At 39.9% G+C, this 10956-nt stretch overlaps 1 protein-coding gene across 6 annotated transcripts in view; it reads left to right on the top strand.

The window, feature by feature from the left end:
• The window catches only part of LOC141432258 (embryonic polarity protein dorsal-like), a 76108-nt gene that overhangs the window by 47591 nt on the left and 17561 nt on the right, over positions 1 to 10956 (top strand). For 5 of the 6 annotated variants that reach the window (XM_074093801.1, XM_074093800.1, XM_074093798.1 and 2 more), the window contains one exon: positions 10543 to 10698. In XM_074093801.1, coding sequence (XP_073949902.1) covers positions 10543 to 10698 — 156 coding nt within the window. Of the gene's footprint in view, positions 1 to 1241; positions 1326 to 3069; positions 3252 to 9730; positions 9964 to 10542; positions 10699 to 10956 lie in introns of those variants that run through there. The other variant, XM_074093799.1, reaches the window with a different exon arrangement.

The raw sequence follows: 10956 nt of genomic DNA, 5'->3' as shown, positions 1-10956 counted from the left end.
TAGCTTGGTCTTATCTCTGGGAACACGCTTCGTAACGAGTTTTAGCCCGAGCAAAGCTCGGTCGCCCAGGTACTTAATCATTAAGCGATTAATGGAGAACACTAAACTTCAGCGCTTGAGTTTTTTTTTTGCTTGAGATGGTAAGAGATCACCACCGCCCATAAACATCTGCATAATGCATCTGGCCTAAGATGGAATACCTCAAGTGCCAGTAATCGGGATTTTACGTGTAAATCTGTTTAGACTGTTAACACTGTTTAAGAAATACATATAAGTTAAAACTGCGAAGAAATTGAACGGGCTACGGTAAAAGTAGCGTAATGTATGAGGGGGCTCGGATTTATAATGAACTAGCTTAAGCCCGCGACTTCGTCTGCGCGGATCTAGGTTATCGCGCGGTGGCCCTCTACCGGAATAAAAGGTATCCTATGTTGATCCTTGGGGTTCAAAATATCTATATACCAAATTTCATCAAAATCGGTTCAGTGGTTTCGACGTGAAAGCGTAACAGACAGACAGACAGACAGACAGAGTTACTTTCGCATTTATAATATTAGTAGGGAAGTAGGGATTAGTAGGGATTACCAATAATGTGAAAGATGTGAGTCTCTCCGTATATTCCAAAACCAAATTCTCCAAGGCTAGAGTGAATAGTCTGGTAGGTACTGAAGCAGTGAGATACACCTTTGGTCTCATCTGCACTTAACATCAGGTCTGACCAGGTGAGATAGGGGTCAAGCACGGTCGGTTTTATGTAAAAAAATAACCTAACCATAAAAATTTAATTTTTAATATAAGCTTTTTTTGCTGACTGTACTTGCATTGTCACCCAAACTACATTTGCATACCAAATTTCAAGTCGATGCTATTAACCGTTGAAGAGTTCTGTCTTGCGGAGACGATCCTGGCTGGACTACCAGGGTCACTACTAGATTATTGTATTGTCACTATTTGTCACGCGATGTACATAAGTATTCCAAATTTCAAGTCAATCTGACTACTGGAAGTTTGTCAAATTTAACTTATCAAGATTTGACTGACAGACAGACAGACAACGGTACAGGTGAAACTAAATAAAAGCTTGTAAAAAGGTACGAAGTTATAATTTTGCATTTAGTATAGGGCCAGATTGTTTGTCGCTCAGTATACCTACATAATATCATTGTTTCCAGATTTCGATATGAGTGCGAAGGGCGGTCGGCGGGATCGATTCCCGGCGCCAGCAGCACGCCCGAACGGAAGACGTATCCGACCATCGAGGTGTGCGGGTACAAGGGCCGGTTCGTGGTCCTCGTCTCCTGCGTCACCAAGGACAGACCCTACAGGTAAGGTCACAGGGCGCCTCTAACCACGGGGCTTCTAATGTAACGTTCGTGTAAATTGCAGGCGGTAGGATCTTGTGCAGGGTCCGCCCGGATTGCTACCACCATTTCGCTCGCTAATCCTGCCGTGAAGCAGCAGTGCTTGCACTGTTGTGTTTCGGCGTGGAGACTAAGCCAGCCGGTGAAACTATTGGCACTTGAGGTATCCCATCTTAGGCCTCTAGGTGGCAACGCATCTGCAATCCACCTGGTGTTGCACGTGTCTATGGGCGGTGGTGATCTCTTACCATCAGGAGATCCACTTGCTCGTTTGCCATCCAGTCGAATAAAAAAAAACGTTCGATTCTACTCGCATAATTGAGCTACTTTTTTCTGTAACTTTAAAAATAAGTCCAGTGTTCATTTTATATTTTCATGTACGAGTAGGTACTTAGATCAAATGTAGATTTCCATGTAGGTATGCAATACTATTTGTTTATTAAACAGTTATCAGTTTATCTTGCAGAGATGTCAAATGTCGAATTATTGAAAGGTCAGCGAATAAGGAAATTTGCTCTAGTACCATGAGATAGTGGTACGAGTAGATAACACAGCCAAGTCCGTTACACTGATTTAACAATTAAATTTGAGTCTCAATAAATTATCTGAATTCAAGTTTTTTGAAAATATTATGTAGCTCAGTTTTAGGAGTAGAATCGAACCTTGCATTTAATAACTAGCCAGTAAGGATCCTCCTCCTTACTGTTTTTTTTTGTAATATGTAAAAGCCGACAAAGGGCATACGGTTCACCTGCTATTAAATAATCACCGCCGCCTATATAATTACCGCATAGAAACTGCTGGTGCTTTCCCGGCATGCAAAAAGGGATGCATTTGCTTTTATAGACATCCATGCTGTAGCAAGACAGGAAAACCTCAACCACCTGTTCATTCCAAAGTTCAACACCGTTCAGGTAAACCACATAGTGAAGGAGCAAAGTCCATCGAACGTGATATTGGGGGAAACTGCAGGGCTACTACGAAACTGGAAGTTCGTATCGTACCGTCCCTCTCGCTCTCGTATTAAATAGTATAAGTCTCAGATGGACCGCACGACATGAACTTCGAGTTTCGAGTTTCGTGGTAGCCCTGCTGTGTTTCCTGGGGTATGAAAGTTCTCGAATGGAGACCGCGTATCGGCAAGCGCAGCGTAATTAGTAGGAAGTCCACCATCCAGATGGACGGATAACCAGGGTGTTCACTTCCTGGAAAGTCAGGGAAAAGGCAGGGAAGCTCAAGTTGGTCAGGGAAAATCAGGGTAATTTGCTAAAAATCCAAAAATTCAAGGAAAAAACTCGTGATTCCCAAAACTTAGCTCGATATTTCGACACCAGTCGTTCCAGTTCAGGGCGACGCATTAAAGAGTGGCACCATAAACGAAAAAGTGAGCACGTTTGGTGTGCAGTGAATTCACATCATTGGGTCTAACTTAGTATCTCGGGCAGTAAAAAAAAAATCATATAAGTGTCATGTAACCTGCTTTGAAATATACATGATTGGTCAGGGTAACTTAGAAATGTGGTCAGGGAAAAGTCAGGGTTTTTTTTTTTAGGATTTGTGGTGGACACCCTGATAACCTGGTTAAAGCCGCTGGTTCAAGGTGGATGCAGGCCGCATCCAACCGAAGCAACTGGAGGTCTTTAGGGGAGGCATATGCCTGACAGTGGACGTCCTACTGCTGATATGATGATGATGATGACCTTTCCAGGCCGCATCCCCACAACCTGGTGGGGCGCGAGCCGGCGTGCAGCCGCGGCGTGTGCACCGTCGAGATGAACGGCGACTCCTCGACGGTCCAGTTCAGCAACCTGGGCATCCAGTGCGTCAAGAGGAAGGACATCGCTGAAGCCCTCAGGGTGCGGGAGGAGATGAAGGTCGACCCTTTTAAAAGTAAGTGCCGTAGCCGTTTGTTCACAATGTTATAAATAATATGAAAAATTAAAATGTGTAACTAAATAAAAGTAAACTAAAAATAAAAACAACCTAACCAACAAAACGTTGGAAAACCGGCTTTGTCACTTCAAAGTTCAATATCTCAAAATCGGCTGAACCGATTTTAATGAAACATGTCTAAGAACCATCGCTAGAAAACCTGATTTCATAATAAAAAAACCGCATTTAAATCTGTCTACCCGTTAAAGAGCTACGGTGCCACAGGCAGACACACAGGCATACACACATAGCGGTCAAACTTATAACACCTCTCTTTTTGCGTCGGGGGTTAAAAATTTGAACCCTTTTAGTTATTTGTATTACAATTACCTAGAACGTAACACAGTTTATCAAAGACGCTCAAGTTTACAAGCAAAGTTAACCAGCCGCGATTCATTACCCGCCGTTTATATCAAACGCGCAGCGCAAACGTCTATGACTGCTTTATGACCCATTTAGCTACTTGGCAGCGCACGCGTCTGAAATATGTACCGTACGGGAATCTTAAAATGCAATAACAACTGTTTCTGAGCGTTTTAGTTGCAGTTCTAACTTTTAATATCTTTTTTCTATTAAAAACCCACGTGTTTGAAATATTTCCGGTTTGATTTTAAGTATTAATCCTCTTGGATAACAGGACTTTTGACAAGTTGACAAGTTCAACTGTGTCTGATTTTACCATTTTTACCAGCTTCGCTATGGTCTATGGTAGAGTCGTTTATATGACAACTTGCCGTGAAAAGCTATAGTGACCTAGTGGTTTGTCCTCTGGCCTCATAAGCAGAGGATCGTGGGCTCGCTCCTCTTGAGTTTTTAGAAAATCATTTGCGAAAGTAAATTCGAAATTTCCACGAGCTATACGCTGAAGGAAACATCGTGAGGAAGGCCCGTGTGGAAAATATGGCCCAAGCCCTCTTATTCTAAGAGTAGGCCTGTCCTCATTATGATGAAGATGATACTTAGGTAACAAATTTAGTTTGAGAATTTTGTGCATTTAATGAGCTGTTATTTTACTTGCAATGTTTGTTGTATTTAAAACTTGTAAGTCGAAGTCGTATATAGTAACAATGTCAGTATACAAATACATTCAATACATTATATTTCGTTTTATTTTATTTTTACTTTATTGGAGAACCAACAGAGATAGAATCATACAAAAACATATTACACTACAGGTAATCTAAAAAAAAATGTAGCTCCTTACCAATTCTCACCAAAACATATTCCGATAATTTCAACTAAAACACGCACGCACGTATTATCAATAATAAAGAGACAAGTTTAGGAAATGTCGAAGTCGTCCGGAGGGGTACTTAACAACAGAATAAAACTAAATCTAATAATCATGCAAAAAACAAAGAAAAAGTACAATGGGCAAATGCATTAACAAAGACAAAGATTAAACAAAAATTAAATCTTAATCAATCTCCCTTCTAAACAATGTACATAACAAGCTTAAAAATAGCTCATCAAAATCAGATCATTTACCCAATTAGCCGACTACAGGTCATACTTGAAAATATAGCGATTGAGCGCGCCGCGTGACGTTACAGCCGGGAATAGAACGACGGAAATATATCTTTTGTAAGCTCCAGCCGCCCGAATGCCATTACCAGCCTTAGTTATAGATATAGTCAGGTGTATTGTAGTCACAGCTTTACAAACGGTGATTACGGTTCTCTTGGTCTCCGAATCGGTGTTTATATCAAAGTTTTTTTTTTATTGTAACAATTGTATATCTGTGTATTTTTTCTAATTTATACCGAAACTAGAACTTATTTAAAAAAGTCAGAAAATGTAGCTACGGCTGGGAATCGCCCCGAAGTCGCATAATTTCGGTGATGAGAGCTAAAGCATATAGTAGGTTAGGTATAGATATAGTACACGAAATCTCAAGAAACATAAGACTGATCAATATGAAAACTGGCCAAGTGCGAGTTGGTCTCGCGCACCGAGGATTCCGTACAAATGTATGCCACAATGTAAGCTTTAAACGATAGTCGTACGAGATGGTTTCTACCAATGAACTGAGCCGCCTAAGTTAACAGAAATGAAGAAAGACACGGTGTAGATTGATTCACAATTTTACTAACGTACCTACGCACGTACGCATTTACCCAAACGACATAATTCTAATTATAAAATTATTCAATTTCCAAAGTAACAGTTTTGACTATGAATCATACACGGAATTTTGTTCGCGTCTTCCCTATATAGGTAGTCGTGTGTGGTAAAAGAAATGTCCCTTATTTTATGACTTAAAGAGAGGATGTATGATTCACAATTTTACTAACGTACCTACGCACGTACGCATTTACCCAAATGACATAATTCTAATTATAAAATTATTCAATTTCCAAAGTTACAGTTTTGACTATGAATCATACACGGAATTTTGTTCGCGTCTTCCCTATATAGGTAGTCGTGCGTGGTAAAAGAAAAGTCCCTTATTTTATGACTTAAAGAGAGGATGTTCTCAATTCGATTGTATATTTGGTTTTGTACGAGTTTGTCTATATCGTCGCCTCCTGTAAACAGATTTCAATAATTGTGTCGATAGTGGATGGTTCACAGGCAGTGGTAGGCTAGTCTAGTGGTTTGACATATGGCCTGAAACAGAGGATCGTCGGTTCAAATCCCGGGCTCGCAGCTCTGGGTTTTTCAGAATTCATGTGAACACCTGCTGTACCTGCGAAGAAATTCAATGGGGTGTGTGAAGTTCCCAGTCCGCACTGGGCCCGCGTAGGAATTACATCTCAAGCCGTGGAATGATGATGGTGATGGGTCATAAATTTTGTCTAAATAGGTTCGGCGATTTGGTATAATTTTGTTCACATTTGAAGTTGCTTTCTGCGTTATGAAACAAACTAGTTTTTTCCCATGGCTTCACGAAAGTTAAGAGATTTTATTCCGTTCTCTCTCTCTCAAATAAAAAACATAACTTGTAAAAAAAACAAGTCTCGCAACTCAGTTCTTCTACCGTAAAAAGTTGTGAGATCCATGTAATACCAAGTGGGTTAACTTATTTAGTCCCTACTTAAGGGTCCTTCTGTATTAAGTTATTTATTACGTAATTATGTAGCTACCTAACCTAACAACATCTTATAGTGACCATATCAATATAAAAAATCTTTTACGTTTTAAATAAATAGATTGACTTGGCCATCGCATGAAAACACAATCACAGTATATTTAGCTTATATATGTATATACTGTGACACAATGTATCTCACAAATAAATACATTTTAAATTAGACTGTTTAGTCCTCCTTATACCATTCAAGAAATAGTCATGTGATTTAAATTCCGAACGTGTTAAACAATATTTCCTCAGGTATAGTTTGGTAATAAAGACATTTTACATTCTGACCATATAGAATGCTAGTTGTAACTTATTTCTAAGAATTTTAAAAATTCCGAATTCCGATTTTCCGTGCATTATGAATCAAAATTTACGCATGAATTGCGGTTAATCCTCTTATTACCCAATAATATTAAAATAGTCGTAAGGTCAGTAATTTCCTTAAGTCAACATTTATACGCTATGCCAAGATTCGATATCTTGACCGTCGACTTTTTAACTTTAGATATTGTTATTATATTATTTTTCGATATTCAGATGCGTGCCTGGCAGAGCTTTATGATGTTATACAAGAAATGTGTCAGTAGACCAAATACATCATCAAAAGCTGCCTACCTAGGATATTTTTCATTCCTAGACAGTTTTTTATTTATTTATTTTGAAACAGGCTTCGTACAAAGTCACATTAGCCCATAGGGCAAAGCATTAAATAACATAGTAATCTCACAGTATAGGTAATAAAAAAGATATTCTCACAGTACTTAGTCGATTACAATATCCTTGTCACATCTTTCTAGACAGTTTTGAACATTTCAATATAGGCGTATTACTATTACGTGACAACACTTCCATCCTCACCATTTAGATGGTTGGCGGTCCTCTACTGTGCGTTTTTCCAGAAATTTCCTGCCTCGCACAGCAAAACTCTGGAACGAACTATTTCCTGCGGTATTCCCGGACCGATACGATACCTTAAAGGCCGGCAATGCACTTGTGACTCTTCTGGTGTTGCAGGTGTCCGTGGGTGACGGTAATCGCTTACCATCAGGCGATCCGTCTGCTCGTTTTCCCCCCTATACCATAAAAAAAACTACTGAGTGAAAATATCAAATTTCTAAATGACATTTACCGCCTGTTTTATTATATTTTTTTTCATTTTTTTTTTTCGAATACTGGAGACGGCATCACATTTATCCGTCAAATAAAATTAATCAATGGGTGGTGAAACAGCCCCTTGATCTCATCATCTAGTAGTTTAAATGACCGGATAGCCCGTTTTTATCCTGATATTTTGACTTCGAAAAACTGCATAGGTAGTTCCCGTGGTATAGCGATAAACGAATACTTTATAGACACATAATGTGATCTTTGTCGTTTTCAACAATAGTATTTTATTACCGAAATAAAACAGACAATCGTTGTAAATGAGATCGTCTTTTTGATTTACAGCGTGGAGCTGGTTTGTATTGTGATCGATAAACACTATTTTTGTGCTGAGGAAATGAATGTGGATTAAAATTGTGTTTGCGTCGCCCTATACATATCCAGAGTCAATATTGTTTTATTCGTTCGCCATTACAATAACCATTTAAAATGGGCATAGAAAGATATATGCTTAATCCTGATTGTGTGTAAACATCACACAGTATTAGGCCAAAGAAATTATGCTATACGAATTTCGTACAAACGAGGTTATGCTATATGAGTTTCGGAAAAGTGATACATAATTATGCCAAATGACACTTTGCGATACGAGATTATACTAAAAAAGGTTTCAAGTCGAAGTCACTTTTGTATTTATGATACAAGTAATGTAAGGGTTCGATTCTTGTGAAAAGACACAATGGCCTCTTATTATGTAATTATCTCATTAAATCCATTAATCTGTTTTTTCTTCTTTATTTTGTCTACCAAATACTATAAATGCGTAAAGTATAGATGCATACGCATTGTCTGCCGACTTATGTTACACATTTTCTATTTCCGTCTAGTCCAGAATTTACGATAGGTAGTTCAGCGACTCGCTTGTTCTCTTATGTTTATAATAACATAAAAGAATCCGAATTTAACAGCTGTTCGTAACCAATTGAAATAATTTATTGAATCAGGCGTTACTTTGCGGAGGTCCATATCAATGAACTAAAAGAATTTCCTTGCTCACCCGCGACCTTACGATAGCTAAGCTTATGCAAAATATGCGTGTTCATGCAGTTCCTCCACCTCCGCATTGTAAGAACACACACAAATCACACAAACCCATCTATCACCACCACCACACTACACTGATGCGTTTCGAACTCAACCAGAGCTCATCTTCAGAGTGACACAACCGTACACCATGCTACCAGTTGTTGAACACGCATATTTTGCATAAGCTTAGCTATCGTAAGGTCGCGGGTGAGCAAGGAAATTCTTTTAGTTCATTCGTAACCAATTGGCCTTTTGCTATAACTACTAGGTGTAAAACGTATAGTGACTGCTGAACTGCTGCATTGTTAAACGTTAATTAAATGGGAAGGCCTATTTCCAATAGTGAACACCCTATGGCAGATATGACGAACTCTCCTGTCCTGCCTTGTTCATATTACCACTTTGTACTACCCCTCCACACAAAAAAGTTTATTTAACTTAAAAGCCAGTCAAACTTTAAATAACCTAACCAATAAAAACTTGGAAAACCGCCGACTTTGTCACTTCAAAGTTCAATATCTCAAAAACGGCTAAACCGATTTTGATTAAACCACATTCAAATCGGTCCACTCATTTAAGAGCTACGGTGCCACAGACAGGCACATAGACACACATAGCGGTCAAACTTATAAAACCCCTCTTTTTGTGTCGGGGGTTAAAAAACATATACAACAAGCATTTATGAATGTAAAAAAATGTGTTTACGTATGTTTATCTGTTACCTAGCTAGCACCCACAACACAAGCTTTGTTTACTTTGGGATTTGGTCAATAATCGACGTTCAATGATTGACAGCTGATTAGATTAACCGTCAATTGGTGTCAAGTGTCCCGTGGTATTTATATATTTTATTAAAAAAGTCGTGGTGGCCTAGTGGTTTGACCTATCGCCTCTCAAGCAGGTTCAAACCCCGGCTCGCACCTCTGTGTTTATCGAAATTCATGTGCGGAATTACATTTGAAATTTACCACGAGCTTTGCGGTGAAGGAAAACATCGTGAGGAAACCTGCACTAACCTGCGAATGGTGTGTGTGAAGTTCCCAATCCGCACTGGGCCCGCGTGGGAACTATGGCCCAAGCCCTCTTGTTCTGAGAGGAGGCCTGTGCCCAGCAGTGGGACGTGTATATAGGCTGGGATGATTAACAAATCCGTTTTTGTCCCCAGCCGGCTTCGGCCACAAGACGCAGCCCCAGCAAATCGACCTGAACGCCGTCCGGCTCTGCTTCCAAGTGTACATACCGGGCGAGAAGACGTCCAAGATAAAGCAGGCGCTCCACCCCGTGGTCTCCGACGTCATATACGACAAGAAGGCGATGTGCGAGCTGCAGATAAACAGGATCAGCACGTGCGCCGGCAGCGTTAAAGGCGGCACGGAACTCATACTGCTCTGCGAGAAGGTTGGTTATGGCTTGTGTTTAGGTGCGAAACGCGACGAACAGCGGACTTGATGGTAGGTAGTAGAACGCAAACGTAAATCCAAACAGATTTTTCCCGCCGTTACATCGTTGATATGTAGCGTATCGTGCGGTCCCGCTTACGCTAGTAATATTTAATAGGAGTGTGAAAGGGACGATGCTCTAGCCGTGATCAAAGGCTAATGATGGTTGAAAGTGATAAATGTTAAGTGGAAGCAAAAGAAATTTAAACATCAACATCTAGAGAAAGTCGAAATATCTCTTGAACGTTGGCATTTTCATTAGACCCATTTTACCTTTTTTGGAAATTCTTAAATGCCCTACATGTGTTAGTACAACACAGATCCGTTCATATCTTAACATTTTATACGTATAACATAGATACCTACTTACAGAAACTTTTCGGTGATTACCGGTTGTGGCACATCACTATTTATGAGTTGTAAAAAACAGGTAGTACGTGAAACTTCATTTTAGTGTCTTAGTTTAATAAACAGATATTATGTTCAAGATTTATCAGTTAGGCGGTATGGGTTCTTCATCATTGTTATGTTACCCCAGGTGACCCGGGAGGATATAGAAGTGGTGTTCAGCCAGAAGTTCGATGACGGCTACGTGTGGGAGAGCGCGGCTAACATCTTGCTGGTGCATAAGCAGGTCGCCATAGCGTTCCAGGCGCCGCCCTACAGAGACCTTAACTGCACTGAACACGTCAAGGTATCATCTTAATTTTATCGTCCTCATATCAGTACTGTTATGTCATAGTAGTACTGTATATAGGCCACCCCCATAGACCTCCAGTTGGTTCGGTTCAAAGCGGCCTGCATCACGTGAAACGTGGCTTTAAACAGGTCGTCCGTCCGTCTCGTTGGTGGACGCCCTACGCTGCAATTGCCGAAAAAGTCAAGGGTTCAAGTTCTTAAAGGTTCCTTAGCCAAAATGGCGAAGTCTAAACTTTTTCATTAAATATGCCAA

Source organism: Choristoneura fumiferana, chromosome 10 (assembly GCF_025370935.1).
Source record: "Choristoneura fumiferana chromosome 10, NRCan_CFum_1, whole genome shotgun sequence".
Lineage (NCBI taxonomy): Eukaryota > Metazoa > Arthropoda > Insecta > Lepidoptera > Tortricidae > Choristoneura > Choristoneura fumiferana.
Note: the sequence above shows the minus strand (reverse complement) of the source record. Positions and strands in the feature narration are given on the sequence as shown.